The sequence below is a fragment of the Salmo salar genome, chromosome ssa26, assembly GCF_905237065.1.
Source record: "Salmo salar chromosome ssa26, Ssal_v3.1, whole genome shotgun sequence".
Taxonomy (NCBI): Eukaryota; Metazoa; Chordata; class Actinopteri; order Salmoniformes; family Salmonidae; genus Salmo; species Salmo salar.
In genome coordinates this window covers 18,413,525-18,431,802 of record NC_059467.1, presented here as the reverse complement: position 1 = coordinate 18,431,802, position 18,278 = coordinate 18,413,525, and the positions used below count along the sequence as shown (strand labels likewise).

The 18,278-nt window shown below is 41.7% G+C and overlaps 2 protein-coding genes across 5 annotated transcripts in view; one reads left to right on the top strand and one right to left on the bottom strand.

Annotated features, from left to right (window-relative positions):
- Nucleotides 1–3,382: 3,382 nt before the first annotated feature.
- LOC106587204 (pro-adrenomedullin) lies at nucleotides 3,383–5,973 on the bottom strand. The gene is made up of 4 exons (XM_014175339.2): nucleotides 5,830–5,973; nucleotides 5,147–5,262; nucleotides 4,886–5,011; nucleotides 3,383–4,661 (listed from the first exon to the last, which is right to left on the bottom strand). Exons 2-4 carry the CDS (start codon nucleotides 5,248–5,250, stop codon nucleotides 4,358–4,360), a joined length of 534 nt encoding a protein of 177 aa, XP_014030814.1. The 5' UTR covers nucleotides 5,251–5,262; nucleotides 5,830–5,973; the 3' UTR covers nucleotides 3,383–4,357.
- Nucleotides 5,974–9,384: 3,411 nt separating this feature from the next.
- LOC106587205 (myotubularin-related protein 13) overlaps nucleotides 9,385–18,278 on the top strand; it is a 154,619-nt gene continuing 145,725 nt past the window's right edge. For 2 of the 4 annotated variants that reach the window (XM_014175346.2, XM_014175344.2), the window contains exon 1: nucleotides 9,416–9,580. In XM_014175346.2, coding sequence (XP_014030821.2) covers nucleotides 9,526–9,580 — 55 coding nt within the window. In that variant the 5' untranslated portion in view covers nucleotides 9,416–9,525. Of the gene's footprint in view, nucleotides 9,581–18,278 lie in introns of all 4 variants that reach the window. The other 2 variants (XM_014175341.2, XM_014175348.2) reach the window with 2 other exon arrangements.

Below are 18,278 nucleotides of genomic sequence, written 5' to 3'. Positions count from 1 at the left end.
TCCACACTCTGAGGTCATCTTCAACACACATGTGCATCTTACCACATGTATGTCATATATGATCAGAGAGTGTATTAGCTAGCATGAGATATCGGTGTGGCTCTCCACAGGGCCTAGGAGGAGATCCAGCTTTACCGCTGTGCCCTTTTCCGCCACAGGCCCTGTGGTGTTGATTTAGCCTGGCACTGTGCTAGATTACAACACTAATCCTCCCCTGCTCCAGTTATCAGGCCACTTTTAGAGTGGGCTGGAGAAGACTCACTCACAGAGCCATCAGTCTGCTGCTCCTGAATGACTGACAGACAGCAGGACAGAAGGATATGGGCTTGTACTGTATGAATCTGCCCTGGGCTCCTCTAGTTGTCCGCCTGGGGTAGAGAAAAGCATGTCACAGTTGGCCAGATGCTTTACTTCCTCCATAACTAGAATGGAAAACTGCATCATGTCTCCATGTGAAGCATGGGAAAGGAGATGGCGTCCCACTGAAATGACTGTGGAAGTGATCTGGCTGCGTCCATAAACAGCGTAGGTATGTGATCTTATCAAAGCCTTATTGTATGCTGATGTTTGGCTTCCCTGACAGCTTCGGACTGTGGTTATATCACACATGCCATGCTGTGCTAACCAATTGATTACATTCATTTGGATGATTCAATTATGCATTGATATCTAATGATATTTAGTGGTTGACATACAGTACCTTCAATGACATTGTGATGGAAAGAATGGCCCTCTTGTGACTTTGTGATAACTGTCTAAGAGGAACACAAGAATCACACCTCTTACAAATCCATGGGCTCTTATCAACCATCTAGGAGGGCCTGGGGGAGTTATTATTTTTGACTGATTGGAGACCTGCACTAGTCAGTTTGTAGACGCTATCACACCATTGGATGACTCCTTTGTGTCCCTATGGCAAGGCACATCAATCCATTTCATTTTCTTCACAGATTTTTAACAGAACAATGACAGGACCCTTGTTGAGTTTTCCTATGTGAGCAGTCGTTCAACTGACTGTAGAGCAGCGTATGGCAAGCGTCAGATACTGTACCCACCACCAGGTGGCAGAGTTGCCAAGAAAGAAGAGCGTAGTACCATAGCGTCGTTTACATATGTCTATTGATAGAGCGGAACCTAAGGCCTGATACTGTTGAAATAAATCCAAAGTGTGAGCTAATATGAACATGTGTGGGCAAGCTTATTGTCATGTATATTCTATATTCTACAGTACAGTATGAGACGTGTGATATTCATTTCTAATGTTATGATGATGTTATAATAATAATAATAATAATGTTATAATAATGTACAGTTATATGATGAATGACAGCCCTAAGGCATTAGTACCGTGCCATCTTACTGTGTGATGGGTAACTTCTTGGCTTTGCCTTTATGGACAACTGTCTGGGCTTGATGGTTTTACATACGCTGAACTTCTACTTGGCTAGCCACTTAGTTCCTACTTTAAAAAAAAAAAAAATCCTGGAAACTTGACATAGCTTGCAGATTTTGGTGTCGGGTAGTTTTTAGGTAGTTTGTTGTCTCACTTGGCCAGAAGTCATAGTCTTGTGTTTGTTCTGTCTGCATAGTTCCAGGAAAAGCCTTGAACTTTAGGCTAGCAAGGCCTTCTTGGTGACCCATGGTGGAATTTGTTAAAATGTGATTGATTAGTATTTGACAACTCTCACATTTTCCTTGATCAGTCTTGACCTGTATACATAATGCCTTATGTAAGGCCTGCTGCACCCTCTGTCCTGTGACATCTGTAGTCAGATCACCCTGTTCAAAATCAAAGAGATTCTCACCTCTTCAACTCTAATTATTACTGTCAGAGGCTTTGAAGATGGAGAGGTCCATTGCATGTTTTAGCCACTTGGCATATTTCCTCTGTTTTTCGGTTCTCACACTTAAAAATTCCATTCCTTACACAAAGGAAAGTAACAAACTTGAGATGCATGGCCCCCAGGCTTATAGGATTGCCACGTCTCCAACTGTCCAGGTGTCCCCTGGAGGAAGGAGGATTGATTATGAGGTGTCCAAACACTGGTTAGGGAGACATTTACCTGAGTATACTCATCATTTAGCTCATATGTCATCATATAGACTGCTACTGTCCTCAATTTTGCCTTTTCTGGATTTCAGCACTGCTGTGGTCCAACTGTAATATGCCCAGGATGTTTCACTACTCTTTAGTGATTTCAGAAAACATTTCTGGAGAATGAATAGGTGACATGTGTATTTTCCATTAGTACCATTTAAAAATGGGGCTTTTGTGTAGGTGACGAAAGCAATCACCTTGTCAAGCTGGTGACATTTTAAGTCACTAGATGGCATTAGAACCAAAACAATGTAATTAAACATGTCTCTGGCAAGCTGTCTTGTAGTGCATGCCTTCTTATACAATCAGATAATAATTGCATTGCAATTCCATTGGCACCTATCCCTGACTTTTACAATGACCCAAGACAATCCATAACCTCTCTCTGGCCCAGTGGAGTTACTAATGACCATGTTTTGAATAAGACAGGAAGGAAGTGCAATGGCCTCTTCTTGAACCATACATTCATCCAAATTGTATCTTGCATACCAATCAAATAGAGTTCTGGTGTACACTTCACTTGTGCGGCAACATATTCAATAGATTTGGTCAGCAAGCAAACCAATCTAGGTAGAGTATACCACATACAGTTGTTGGAAACCCTTAAATGTTATTCAAAGTTTCATTTTGAATTTGCCTGTGGAAGAGTAAAGTTTAATGAGAGCAAATGTAATGTTGTCAATGGCATTAATAACTGTTCCTGACCTAATGGGCATATTTAAATAACAGACATAATCTTTTACAGGCTTTGATATTTCAAACATCCATGAAGTGACTGCAACCTTCCTGTGGCTGATTAATAGCAATGTCTGTCTGTCTGTCTGTCTGTCTGTCTGTCTGTCTGTCTGTCTGTCTGTCTGCACAGCTCATGAACGCGCTTCGCGATGGCTGTTTCTTCGATATTCTCTACGTGCCTCGCAGGAATGTTACACAGACCCCCCTCCACCCCCCTCATAGCACTGCATCCTGATGTCCAGACCATCTACCATTGTGTGCAGATGGAGCTGGGTCTCTCATCCTCCCGTAATGGCTGAAGAGCACAACTGCAGTGTGGAGCGATCCAGCAGATATGCACTGTACTATGCAGGAATGCGCCTGGCACTCCTGTCTGCCCTCTAGGGGGGGCACAGGGAGAGTGGAAGGGGAATTGATTTAATGAGACCCTGAAATCACTTAACCCAGACCAGGTGCTACATGTCTCACTGAAGCTGGGCAGACAATAGAATGCCACTTTCAATTTACAACAGTAATTTCCTGTGGAAAAGAGAAAGTCTGGACAGAGTCAACTTTTATATGCAAAATGTTTATTGTATGACAATGTTAATTGCTTCGACACAAATAAAATAGACCACATTTACAAATATATTATACCATAGCTATTAAACCATTTATCCTATTAGCACAGTTCGAAACATATAACATCCATGATGCAAACAATAGTGGAAACAACAAATAGTTACAATGCCCTTATATTTTCTTCCTGTACAAAAATAGTTCTATCTCCATAAGTAGTTGAATCTAACCTATATAATATTTAAATAATGATATCTGAAATATCTTATATACAAACTGCCAAATAAAAATATACATACATAGATTGCACATGTGTTTTATACAAAACATATTCAAGTATAGTTCCATCCATTGTGGACTGGCACAGATATTTCATACAATCTCTAATGCATTTCCCTCATACAGTGACCAAAAACTTCAGCTTCATAGCTCTTTATTATAAGTCCATCTCCTTATGTCTTATCTCCCTGTTTGGCATGGACCAGATGTCTTTAGATGTATTTTAGGTCCACATAGATGTCTGACTGAGAAGGCTGGGACTGAAAAGTGCAGATGAGTATAGAGGGTTTGGTGAAATTGGCTCCTGTAATCCACAGGGTAAAACTCAAAGTTCAGGATCTGCATAAGAGGTTTATAGAGTCCCAGTATTTACGCAGTGGACTCTTCTCTGAGTCTGTACCGCTGTATTGACCTTGCTCCTCTCCCACAGCTGGGCAGAGATAGCACCATCCTCAGCATCTCTCCCTCTCTCTCTTCACGGTGCCATCCAGTGCCTGTAGACCAGCTGTTGTTTTGGCGCTCTGCATCGCCAATGCCTCTGCTAAGTCCAGCTTCCAGAGGCGCTGCAGCTATCTCATGTCTGGAAAAAAAAAGTCTGAGGCATTTGGAGAATTTTAGAACAGGGCAGAGACACTAAGCCTCGACTGCTGCTCTCCTCCCCTGTTCCTCCCATGGAACAAGTCCAGCTCATGTCCGTCTGAGCAGCTCCTCCAGCTTGTGAACATGTGAGTCTGCGTTGCCCCACACGGGCTTCAGCCTGCCCCCCTCCAGCCTCAGTGTGGCCCTGCGCTCAGGGAGGGAACGACGCCTCCGGCCATAGCCTTGTGGGCTGATCTTGTCGATGGGTGCACTACCAATCTTTAGCTTGTTGTTGAGCTGGTGGATGCGGTGGGCCAGGTCGTGCACCGTGCAGGTGCCCAGAGAGCAGCCCGGTCTCCAGGCCTGGTTCACTGAATTTTTGGACCTCTTGGTTCGGACACTGATGTCAGTGCTGGAAGAGAGAGGAGGGAGAGGACCTTTAATTAATGCCTTGCATTCCTGAGCGGACACAACTTGGCTCAGAGATCCACTCCACAGCTTGCTTACTTTAATGAGCCTTGTTTGACAATGGTGATTAATCTCTTAATTCCATTTGAAATCTTGATTTCACAAGGATAACGAAATAGCACCATGCACATTAAGTTATGTAAAGGTTTGTATGGTATAGGCTTTTACCTGGAATGAGGAATCAGGGTGTCCCTGACGTCTTCTGGGCTGACAAACTGTACAGACTCTGCTATCCTCTCTGCAGAAAAACTGTTTAGATCTCGTCTCGATCTGCTTTGCATCCATATGCTTAACCTGGGAAAGAAGAAATCCAACTCATTAAAAACTGTTCAAAGAAGTCCACAAAATACACAACAGTATGTGCTGATATCATGGTCACTATGCATTGTAGCAGACTTATCTTGACAAATAGCTCATCAATTAGCTCACCTCTTTTTGAGCTCTGGGCTAATTTCAAGTTTGAATCCAGCCACACTCTGTGCAATGGTGGCCAGCAGACAGCCGTAGAGGAAAGACTGCAGGATCAGTTTCATTTTGACTGGCACCTGTGGGGAAAGTGGGAAAAGAACTTGTTAGTTATTTACTTATTAACGATAACTTACTTAGTTACCTCCTATCATTACATGTGAGCCCCCCCCCCCCACCACCAACCTCTTGCTGTTGCTTACACAAGAGTCCAAAAGCCAAGTTATTTGCACTTATCATTCATTTATTTAAAATGTCACACTAAGGTCACATTTTGTTCTCTTAAGTAAACTTACAACCAAGTTGCAGGCCTTGGCCAGTGAAAAGCAGGACACGGTCTATAGAAGACTGAGTTTCCTCAAGTAGAGTAAGCTTTAACCTCCCCTGAGCAAAGTCAATCCCATTCAGTCAATTAAATCCATAACCCAAAAAGAACCGGTTAACTTAAGGTTGGATAGAGAGAGATAAGCCTTATTTGGTATTTTTGCCTGACGTCCACCACCCCCCACAGTCAAGCACAAGAAGACCGGCACTCTTATATAATAAGATTGATAACCTGTCCTTGTCTACCGCACTTGAGCTCCTGATAAAGCCATCTCTAGCAAACAGAGCAACAGTCAATATATGGTTCAGTTGAAAGTACATACCTGAAATCCTTCAATAATTCACTTGGGTGATAAAGTAGTTATAGTAGAGTCAATGTGGAGAGAGTATTCCAAAGGCTTCTTGAAGTTGCTGTTGGTGCTGAAAGGCAGCTGTGACACTGTGCTAATAGTCTCTACACACCAGACGATGAGCCTTTATAGTGGAGGTGGGAGGGGCTCACTGACTGACACACACAGACTCATCCCAGTCCCACTACTCCACCCCACACAGACCTGCACTGCTGGAAGCCTGCTTTATCAGTGGGATAATGCAACAACATCGCAAACCCAGGAGAATAATAAAGGTTAAATAAACAAGAAGTAATTCAATAAATATTTGGGTCATATGAGAGTGATTTACTGTAATACTTGTTAAGGAATGTTGTTGTTGTTTCCTCTGCTTTTCATTGACAGAATCTTTATTTGTCATTTGAAATTCACATTTTTACAACCTTTTTTAATCAAATGTATTTATAAAGATATCTTCTTCTTTTTTGTATGTCTTCGCAAACACATTAAGAAATAATGATTCACACTCCCAACAGAGAAAATGGTGAGTGCTCATTCCTTTGGTATTTGGGGAGGAGGCAGAGAACATTCTAAACCAAATTATTATGTCCACTGACATAATTAAACATTTTGGACATAAGTGAGCTTTGAGGTCAAGGGGTTATTAACTTGTGTCCACCTGCATTCCGGGAACATTTTTGTCATATAGAATTTCTTCAATGTTAACACAATGCCCTCTCAAGGCAATATCTGATTACAAGTTTAGTCATCTTGAGGAAAAGTTGGTTAGTGGGTTTGACATGAGATAACACAAGAACACTTAGTAGTTATTCATTAATAGTAAGTGTGTGAAATTATAACCACAACATTCTCCATGTCTGCATTTGTTTAGACATTAGGGCAAATATTTGGCTGCAAAATGTGTGATTTATTTTCATATTTTCTGGACAAATGTTTAGAGGAATTTAGCAATTATCTCAAATAAATCAAGAGGTTTATTTTTCATAAGATTATATCTGTTGGCTTTACATAATCTCTAACTAACATGGTATTTCAAAAACAATTAGGATGACTTCTTCATGCTCAACACATCACAACTGAGATCCATTAAATAAAGGGGAATGTAGGTTAAGTCACAAGAGACAGCAAGTCTGATCCCTGTGTTACTGATATCTGCTCCTCACAATCACTGATTATATGACTTCATCTCAAACCAAAGTATAATGATTCCACTGAACCCCTTTAGCTCTTTGACCATAATAAAAGTATATTTACTTTTCATATGTGCTTATCTAAATTAAGCCATTCCGAATGAACGGTGAGACATATTTCAAAGTATGGGCAGTGAAATAAAGTGAGATATGCAGCGGGGTCGAAACAATTTCAGCGAGGGTCAGAAGGCAGATGTTGATTACAGGCCCCTGGGGACAGATATCTGCACAAGTTGCCATCAGGATTAGCACAGGGTGTAACAATTTTAGTTTTTTCATTCCAGTCGACCACATAGCTGACCCAAAGCTGGTATCTGGTGAGGGTATGTCTGGGGATGGGAACAATGAGTTGAAATTCTCTTGTGTAGTCCCCAAAATTTGGTCTTAAATCTCAAGAACACTGAAAAACATGTAAGCCTAGATGTGATCAGATAATCACAATTTGTGGCTTTCAATGTGTAATGTCTTTAATAGCAAATACGTAAGTATTTTGGGAACAACATGTGAAATGCTTTCTCAGTGCTCAGAATGTATCTCAAACAACTGATAAAGAACCTTGTACATGCTGAATAGAACATATCTGTGTGTATCGCATTTTACTATGTCACGTGCATTAATTCAGAAAGTCACCTAAATCTCCCTTCAGCCTTGAATAGAAATCCTACTACGCACCATTCTATACATAATTCTTACGGCTTCCTTGCTTACCTGGTGTCACTTGTGTTACTGTAAATACATAAATGTGAAACATGTGTTGTAAACCAGCAAACATTTTGTAACCATTTTGTAATGATAATTGCCTCTGCCAGACAAGTAATCCCCAAGTACTCAAGTCATTTAATCTCCTAATATGGAGAGAAGAAGATTGCGCAACCATGACAGCATCATAGTTCAGTAGCTCCTTATATGGAGCAATCATTTGTTAGCTTCTTGTAAGACAGGTGTCAGGAACATGACTGCTATTTGTTCAGTCACAACTGTGGTATGTTAATGTAACAGGTAAGGTGGGAAGGAAGGAAGCTATGTCTTGGAAGGTTTATAGAGGAATAGATGAACACATACCTATATATTGATATGTTATGGAAATGTTCGTCAAAGTTGTCATGGTGATTTGATAGACCTGGAAGCTTTGAGGGGTTTGCACCTGTATAGTCATTCATTCTTTCATTCTGCTCCCTTGAACTCCATTGATCTGGAACAATTTCAACATTTTTTATTCAACAACTCAAACACCAAATTCTGTAGAGTAGATGACAAAAGTCATGATTTATTATTTCAACTGCAGATGGAGCGGCAGACATATTGGATTATTGTAAAATACTTTCTGTTCAGAAATATTGTGCAAAATATAACTAAGCTACATGTCTGGTGTTGAAGTGAAGACCCTATCATGACAGATATGATAACACCTTACAGGAGAGAAGCAGCTGATAGCATAAGCATAATGGTTGACGGAGCGGAATCATCAAAATTAACTTAACAATAGGCTACTTGTTAATGAAGAGATTCTCTCTCAAATTGCCCTAGTACGCTAGGGACCATGACGTTGTGGAATATGTTCAGTCCAAGTCGTTGAGATGTTGGCAAAAACAGCACAAGAGAAGAATTCCCGCGCACCGGTGTTTTCCACCCCGCAGCGTCTCCCTCCCCTATTTATTGGCAGGAAAGGTCACTCACTGTCCACAGCATTCCAGAAGTGAGTGGAGTTGTGCGCTTTTTTTTCACATTTTGCCTGACCTTACCCCCAAGTCTTGTGTGTGAGTGACCCTAATGCCCCCGGTGTTTGTGTGTATGTGTGTGCGCCATAGACATTTAAAGGTGTGCGTGTGTGTGTGTGTCTGAGAGAGAGAGAGCAAGAGAGAGAGAGAGAGAGAGAGAGAGAAGGAAGAGGATGTTTAAGTTTGACGCAGTGTGATTATGGAAAATAGTAATCATGCTATTGACACAGATTTTTCCACCAGCACCCTCTGCTAAGTGCTTCTAGCAAACTAAATATCCTATACAATTAATTCACATCCTGCAATACTTTTAATTGATGTTATTGTATTATAACCCACATTCTTACAAAGAAAATTGGGCTACTATTTTTTTCTCATCTAGCGTAGTTACTCCTCTATTTTGTCTCATCTACTCTCGAATGGGCTTTAAAATATTTGGGTAACTTATTTTTATTTATTTTAGTTTTTAGTTTTTTTTTTACCCCTTTTCTCCCCAATTGGTAGGTAACTTTTTTATGAGCATGCTAAAGGGATTCGAGTGGTCATCAGATGGTTTTCCGTACGGGCCAACAAGCGGTGTGGCAGGGTGTGACCCCGTTTGCGGCCACACAGTTTCTATTTGTAAACCAAGCGCCCACGCCCATGGATGTCGCTTATTCTACACGCAGGCGCAATATCACTCCTTCTGTCAAACATGGCTGTGCTTTTGAAGAAAGAAAAATGCTGAATTGTGTTGGTAGATTTCGGGAAAAGAAGCAAACATGGCGAGATTGGCTGATTATTTGATTGTCGTGAGATTAGATCAGGACAAAACTGGTGAGTTTTTGAATGTAACGCTTGGAACACGAATGCTACATTGAGCTTCAAATGCTTTGGTTTATCCAGGCCGTCAGTGTTGATAATGCTAGCTGGTTAGCTTAGACTAGCTAGGTGGCTAGCTATTGATATCTGAGATTTGAAGCAGTCTGCAGCGTTTCATTGTTGACCTATCGGTAGATGTAGAATGCACATACGACGGTTTTTAAATATATACACGGGCGGGGAATGACTGTGTGTTGTAGATATTTAAACCACAAATTGGAGTTTCATTGAGTCGAACTGTAACATCCTGTTGATGTGACAAATCCAGCCCTTTGGAATTGTAGTTAGTGACGTGCGTGGCTTGCACCGGAGCAGCTTTGGTATCATGATTTTGGAGAATACATTCAGCTGTAAGGTTTGCGAAAGTCGCGAGCTGCTGTGATTTATTTAGTCTCATATCATTTGCAACCTGTAGGATATCATCTTTTGTCTAACACCGGCAGAATGAGAATAGAAATCCTAACTTCCTGTCTTATTTCGAAATTGTTTTTATCCAACGTTCCTACAAGATGGGCTGGGCATAGGGGAGGTAAATTACTTGGTATTTCTGTATTTTTGGGGCGACTCAAAAGTGGGGCCCAGCACTGAGGTTCCAAAACCAGGCCCACACTCCTTTTGAATTGGTTTGGTTGAATGAGGAACCTACTGAAGAAGAGCAAACAAGAACGCGGATGTTTATACTGATCCCAAAGTATGGCCTGCATTCAAACAATGAAGAGGGAACGTAGACTACCCGTAAGGGAGTAAACACACATCCCAAGTGCAGTGGCATCTTTCCAGGCCCATGTGTGAGAGGGAGACAACCAACCAATCCAGCTGAATCCACTCACTTACTAGAGGCAGCCACATGAATAGGTAAATAGTGGCCCCAATGTCACTCAACTAACAAACAACTTTTGTGCCGTAGGAACAAAATGTTCCTGGCATCGCTGGAGCCTAGATGGATTCAGTCCGCCATCCTCACAAAACCCCCAGTTCTGACTGAGCTGGATAATGATGAATGGACTGAGAGTGGTGGATCTCCCAGATAAGAGGATGTTTTTGTTACAGCCAGAGGTGATTGAATACGCCTCTAGTAGGGATGGGGATTTCCAGATTTAAAAAAGTATCTCTGTCCATCCTCTGTTTAATTTCCCATCCTCTTCTCATGTGTTACTGAGGTGTGGGATTATGTACCTGGGGGGAGTCAGCAGTTGTACTGCATAGATGTCCCTTTGTGTGTACTGGAGTTGCATTCTCTACTCTACTGGAAATGCTTTTTAGAGTTGATACAGACTCTCACAAAAAGAAAACAAACAACAAGAACATGTCTCCCTGAGAATGCATTTCACTTAATTGCTTTGCCCTTCTTTTGTAAAGCAGGACTGCAGACAGTGGGCTGAGTAGACAGACAGCAGCTGCTTTTTCTCCACCTTGCTCGTTAAGTCCAGCCAGGGATCCACACAGAAGTCATGATCACTTCCCTGCTTTATTGTGGCTCCTGCTCCACACTTGACCCAATTCTGTTCCAAATCACCGACTCATAAAAAAATCATGTTGATGCTAGTTGTCATCTGTGAAGGATAGGTCTGCTGTCAAGAGAGTGGCCCAGCCAGTCCATGGCATAAGCTAGTTAAGGCTATTTCTACTCCAGTGATATTTTACTAATGGGAGCCTCCCTCCATGTAGGAAGATTGGGAAAAGATTCATTGGTCAGGTAAGACACAAAACCAACAGGATGAGCCACATATTGTCCAGGCATAATTTCATGGATTTTCAGCCTAGTAAAGCACACAAACTCTTCAGATCTGTAGCTTCCATTCCTTGGAGATGTTAATAAAGGCACTTACCTAGCCAACATCAACCCACTACATTCAGTTTGTCATACCACTAAATTTGATTTCGGCATGGGTGAGAGGTAGGCCCTACCTGGAAAGGAACTTTTATGATGATGATGATGATGATGGGAGCTTTTGATGGAAATGTTGTCTGTGATATTTTATGCTGGAATTCCACAGTGATTGACAGCCATTGTTGATGGTGACGACATCGTAATGTGACAGACAACGGTTTAGCCTATTTGAATTTGACTGGCACCCCACAGTATAGAACAGTGTCTGATAGAGCACAGCAGGGCAGCACACAAGTGACATTCAGAGTAATTTGCCTATTCCTATTTGCTATTACCTATTTCAATATATTATACATAACGCAAGAGAGTAATGCAGGCCAGACAGAGCGGAGAATTCCTGTCAGAATGTATTGTTTCTCTTCTCCCCCACCCCCTGGTCGGATACATGGGTTTTAGGCTATAGCCTAAACTTAATAATAACGGACACTCCTTAACTGTCTTGCGTTTGATCTGATTTAAAGAAACGTAGCCTATTTCCTTCGATTGGCTATATGGCTGTAGGCTACGCTTCATCATTTTATGCATGGTTTGCGCAATAATAGGCTTTACTAGTTGAGTGACAACCAATGTAATTTGCTAGGTTATTTCTTTATCAAATGCACTTTTGAAAAGGCTGTTTTACCAGAATGAAAGTAGGCTAAACTATCCTTGGAGAGACAACTCTGATCTGGCTATAGGTAGGCTACATGCTGATCGGAGCTTATATACAGATATAATTATTGTATTTTTTTTGGTACATTTTACCCCTTTTTTTTCTCCCCACCTTTTCGTGAGATCCAATTGGTAATTACAGTCTTGTCCCATCTCTCCAACTCCCTTACGGTCTTGGGAGAGGCGAAGGTCGAGAGCCATGCATCCTCCGAAACACGACCCTGCCAAGCCGCACTGCTTCTTGACACCCTGCTTGCTTAACCCAGAAGCCAGGCGCACCAATGTGTTGGAGGAAACACCATACAGCTGGTGACCGTATCAGCATGCATGCGCCCAGGCCCATCACAGGAGTCGCTAGAGCGCGATGGGCCAAAAACATCCCGAGAAGCTCACTCTGAGTCTGTCAACTCCCAACCGGTCTAAAACATTAGGTTATGAGACTGGGGTGAGGTGAAATCCAAAGTTGTGCTATATAGGGTTGCACATTTTGGGGAATATTCAGAGGTGGAAATTTTCTGTGGGAATTAATGGAAAAGTATGCAAATTAATATTAATACCATTTAAATGTAGGTGTTTTTTCATTGGATATATTCATCATATGGAGACAAACATAAACATTTTACTTTATCATAAGTAGACATAATTGCACATGATTAAATCCTTCCAATAAAATAAAAATAAAAAATTTAGTTATGAATTTAACTTCAATTAAATGAGTTGACTTCACATGGGATGATTTCTCTGAACAACAAAAGAAAAGGAATATTGAGTGATCCCCAATGATCCATTGCATCTCCCAAAAACGTTTTCATCTTTCCAACCTTGTTGAGGATGGCTCGATGTCAGGCCCAAAAAGCTTGAAATTTGCCTAGCTGGCCACCAATTGTTAAACCCTTGTATTGGTCAGCCTGTTGTGTGCTCTTGTGTGTGTGTGTGTGTGTGTGTTCCCAAACAAGGGCCAGTTGCGCTCTGAGGTGGCTGATGTTGGTGGGATTTGGAGGATGATGGAGGCAACAGGGGAAAGAGCCTCAGATCCACAAAGTCCCTTCCACCAGGTGGCTGATCGAGATATGTTGGCACGACTGCCAAATTGCATCTCCATCCCAAAGCCCTTGCTTGTGTACTTTGCCAGACTGCCAACAACCTTGCCCTCATCCAGGCCAAGGTGGTGAGACACGGTAGTGATGACACCATAGGCCTTGTTGATCTCTGCACCAGACAGGATGCTCTTGCCAGCATACTTGGGGTCCAACAGGTACACTGTGGCGCGTATGGGCTTAATATTCGACCACCCATCAGAGATGATTGCAATACAGTCTGCTTTCTCTGTGATTTGCTTGACCTTCACTTGAACTCTGCATCCAGCAAATTAGTAGATAAAGTATGTCTGGTTGGATGGGTGTATGCTGGGCGAATAACATTCAGAAATATCTTCCAATACACATTGCCTGTGAGCATCAGAGGTGAACCAGTTGCATACACAGCTCGAGCAAGACATTCATCAGCATTTCTCAGACTACGTTCCTCCATTGAGTAAAAAACAACAACATATGATTCCAGGAGAACCATGAGCTGTTGCTATCGATAAGGTGTCTGATTCATCATTTTCACTTCGAAATGAAGTAGAGGGACTTTTATCAGAGGTTGCTTGTTGTGATCACTGAGGGAACTTGATGCACTTGGCCAGATGATTCTGCATCTTTGTTGCATTCCTCACATATGATTTGTGACAGTATTTGCAAATGTACATAGCTTTTCCTTCTACATTAGCTGCAGTGAAATGTATCCACACATCAGATAGTGCCTGTGGCATTTTACTGTAAAGATTAGAAAAAAATGAGTAAAAAAACAAAACAAATACAATTCCATGTACAGATACATTGTTAAGCAGTTAGATTAAACAACTCCTTTGTACGAAATGTTTTAAAACGAAACATATATGGAAACAGGTGAATTAACACTCCTCAGTTAGCAGGCTCAAGCAAGCTAAAACCCACATGGTAGCAAAAACTAACTAGCAGAAATTGTTAAGTTAGAAATTATTTAAACACTTTGCTGTAGACTACAATTTACTAGTTTACAAAAAGTCATGTATGTCATATATAATATATTCAACCCACCCAGTATTGTAATCAAAACGTACCGGAAAGCATGTAGTTCTTGGCTGACAGTGTAGTAGAGTGGGCTCAATAGCATCTCATTAGTGTGCAAGATCTTGAGAATCAGCTGCACATGTGATGGAAGAATGCATTGTGCATGCAGAGGGTTACAATTCATTGAGTTGGGAATAGTATAACAAAAATATGCCACAAGACCTAGAATTGTGTATCCCACAAAAAAGGTTAACTGTTATAAGCTAACTTTAAAAAAAAATATTAAATTAAGCAAAATTCCCCAAATTCCAGGGCTTGACTTCCCACGGAAAATTTCTGTAACTTTATTGGAAAGTTTCCGACCCTTTGCAACCCGAGTGCCATATATTCATTGGCTATGACCAATGTTCCCCCCCCTGCAGCACAGCTCCCCGGGACTGCCAGCGCGGAGTGCAGAAGAAAAGTCAACCGAAGGAGAGAAGCACGAGATTGAACTTCACTCAACATTGTAGAGTTTTCCCTGTTAACACTGTCAACATTTCCCTTCACTGTGGCAATTGTGACCGAATCAATGCAGTATTAACCACTTTCAATGCAACATACCGAAACAAAACTAGCTATGCAAGAAATGTTGTTGTAGGCAGAAGGTATCTGAGTAGATTCTATTGTACACGACTCAGCCCGAACTCTACAGAGACCAGTGCGGCATAACCAATCAGAGCTGCAGTAGGCCTATATGCAAATAGACCATTGCCATATATGGATCTGTGCCATTTACTTTGAGCTGGACTGTTTTTACATTATTTTTTTATATAACTAGGCAAGTCGGTTACGAACAAATTCTTATTTACAATGACGGCCAAACATGGACGATGCTGGGCCAATTGTACCCTGCCTTATGGGTCTCCCAGTCACGGCCTGTTGTGACACAAACCAGGGTGTCTGTAGTGACGCCACAATCACAGAGATGCAGTGCCTTAGACCGCTGCGATACTCGGGAGCCCACAGCTGTGGTCGTGAGTAGTTGAGCTTGTTTTGAGATCAAAGCAAGAGCTGCATGTAGCCAGTTATCCTTTGCTAGTTAGTGAGTTATTAACCCAGTTATAGATGATATGTAGTCAGCAATAGGTGAGTGATTTCTTCCTACAAGAGCACAACCGTGTACATTTGTAGACATCTGAAAAGCAAGTCAGGTATTGAGCTTTTTTTTGTTGTCTCAAAGGGGCAGTGTTGTATTTTGAGACAGGCTTGAATAAGCTAAGTAGCTAATTTGTCTGATTCTCTGTGATAATGGATCTGCAAAAATGACCAATAAATTAGTTGGTGACGGTGATTTGAGATTAAAAAGCAAACGTTTCCCCCGAACTGAGTGTGGGGGTAGATGTCCAGTGTCTCTTATGGCTCAGCTAAAGTGCCTACAGTGCATTCGGAAATGATTCAGACCCCTTGACTTTTTCCAGATTTTGTTATGTTACAGCCTTATTCTAAAATTGATTAAATCACCCCCCCCCCCATCAATCTACACATAATACCCAATAATGACACAGCATACACACATTTTTAGAAATGTGTGTATGTACATTTAAGATGACAATTTTTATATATATATATATATATATATATATAAAATAGTATTCAGACCCTTTACTCAGTATTTTGTTGAAGCACCTATGGCAATGATTACAACCTTGAGACTTCTTGGGTATGACGCTACAAGCTTGGCCCACCTGCATTTGGGGAGTTTCTCCCATTCTCTGCAGATCCTCTCAAGCTCTGTCAGGTTGGATGGGGAGTGTCACTGCACAGCTATTTTCAGTTCTTTCCAGAGATGTTTGATCGGTTTTCAAGTCTGGGCTGTGGCTGGGCCACTCAAGGACATTCAGAGACTTGTTCCGAATCATTCCGGCATTGTCTTTGCTGTGTGCTTAGGGTTGTTGTCCTGTTGGAAGGTGAACCTTCGCGTCAGTCTGAGGTCCTGAGCGCTCTGGACCAGGTTTTCATCAAGGATCTCTCTGTACTTTGCTCCGTTCATCTTATCCTGACTAGTCTCCCATTCCCTGCCACTGAAAAACATCCCCACCGCATGATTCTGCCACCACCATGCTTCACATTAGGGATGCCAGGTTTCCTCCAGACGTGACGCTTGGCATTCAGGCCTAAGAGTTCAATCTTTGTTTCATCAGACCAGAGAATCTTGATTCTCATGGTCTGAGAGTCTTTAGGTGCCTTTTGGCAAACTCCAAGCGGGCGATTGTGCCTTTTACCGAGGACTGGCTTCAGTCTGGCCACTCGAACCATCTCCACATAGGAACTCTGGAGCTCAGTCAGAGTGACCTTTTGGGTTCTTGGTCACCTCCCTGACCAAGGCACTTCTCCCCCAATCGCTCAATTTGGCCGGGCACCCAGCTCAATGAAGAGCCTTTGTGGTTCCAAACTTCTTCCATGTAAGAATGCTCGAGGTGCTGTGTTCTTGGGGGTCCTTCAATGCTGCAGAATTGTTTTTGGGTACCCTTCCCCAAATCTGTACCTCGACACAATCCTGTCTCGGACCTCTACGGACAATTCCTTCAACCTCAGGGCTTGGTTTTTGCTCTGACATTCACTGTCAACTCTGGGACCTTATATAGACGTGTGTGCCTTTCAAAATTATATCCAATCACTTGGATTTACCAATGGTGGATTCCGATCAAGTTGTAGAGACGTGGTCAATGGAAACAGGATGCACCTGAGCTCAATTTTGAGTCTCATTGCAAAAGGTCTGAATACTTACTCAAAAGTTTGGCCACACCTACTCATTCCAGGGTTTTTATTTGTCATTATGGGGTATTGTGTGTAGATGAGGAATTATAATTTAATACATTTTAGAGTAAGGCTGTAACGTAACAAAATGTGGAAAAAGTCAAGGGGTCTGAATACTTTCCGAATGCACTGTACATCCTTTAGACAGATAGACAGCTAGCTCAGAGACGCTCCATCAGCAACAGATTTTAATTTACAATGAAAAATGAATGTGTCAAACCGAATAGCACCGACTCGTTTCAAACTATAATCGTTCCTGTATCGGAGCCCATGTATCTAGATGCGTATCAAATCATCTTGAAAGGGAAAGATGTATCTCCAGAGGTTGTACTTGGGCTTTGTTTCTCTGGGGACTAATGTCTGATTTGATCCATGAACCTTGGATTTATTTTGCTGCGTTGAGCTGGAATGTAAAAAAGAAATAGGGGAAAAAAGTGTGCCTGGATGCAGACTTGAATAAGCAGGTTGTCTTTCTCCCTACTGAAGGATACTCTTTCTGGTTATTGGCGTTGGAGCTGTAGTAAATGTTCTCTGGCTTACTGTGTGCCATAAATCGTAATTTGCAAAGTGAAATGGAGGAATTTGCCCTGCTGCCTGCCTCATACTGTATGTGACAGAAATGATAACCTCTCCGATTAGAGCTACATAGATGTTTGAGGCATTTACTGGCCCATCCTGGCTTTATGACAGACCTTGCTCCCTTGTATTAAGGTTGTGGACACAGGAAATGGCTTACATAATGTGACTCAAACCTGCAAGAAAAAATACCCTCGCATTCATTGCGAGCGAGAACGAACTGCTTCCATATGCCGATGCCTGATGGTTCTATCATTTAAGCTGTGCACTTTTTAGGGATGCAAGCATGCGAGAGGTCAATGTGGGGTAGAATGTCTTCATCAGCATCTACTGTAGCATGACTCAAATGGTTTCTCCAGACTTGGCTTTGGCTGTTGTACTGTAGGGTTCAGCTTGTGATTGCTGCTTCTTGATGAGTAATGTTTTGTTGATTTGTTGCTTAAGTGAGAAATTGTGAATAAATGCAGATCCATCATTACTTATTAGCATATTGCAAGGGTTGTGTTGAAAAAATGTGGCAAATTGCCGTATACAAAGATTTATCACAAAGCTGATTTGTATTTTTTTGACTGGCCTTTATAATGTGATTTATCTGACACTTGCGTCACTTGTGCTTGCCTATTTGCACAAGCAAAATACTTAA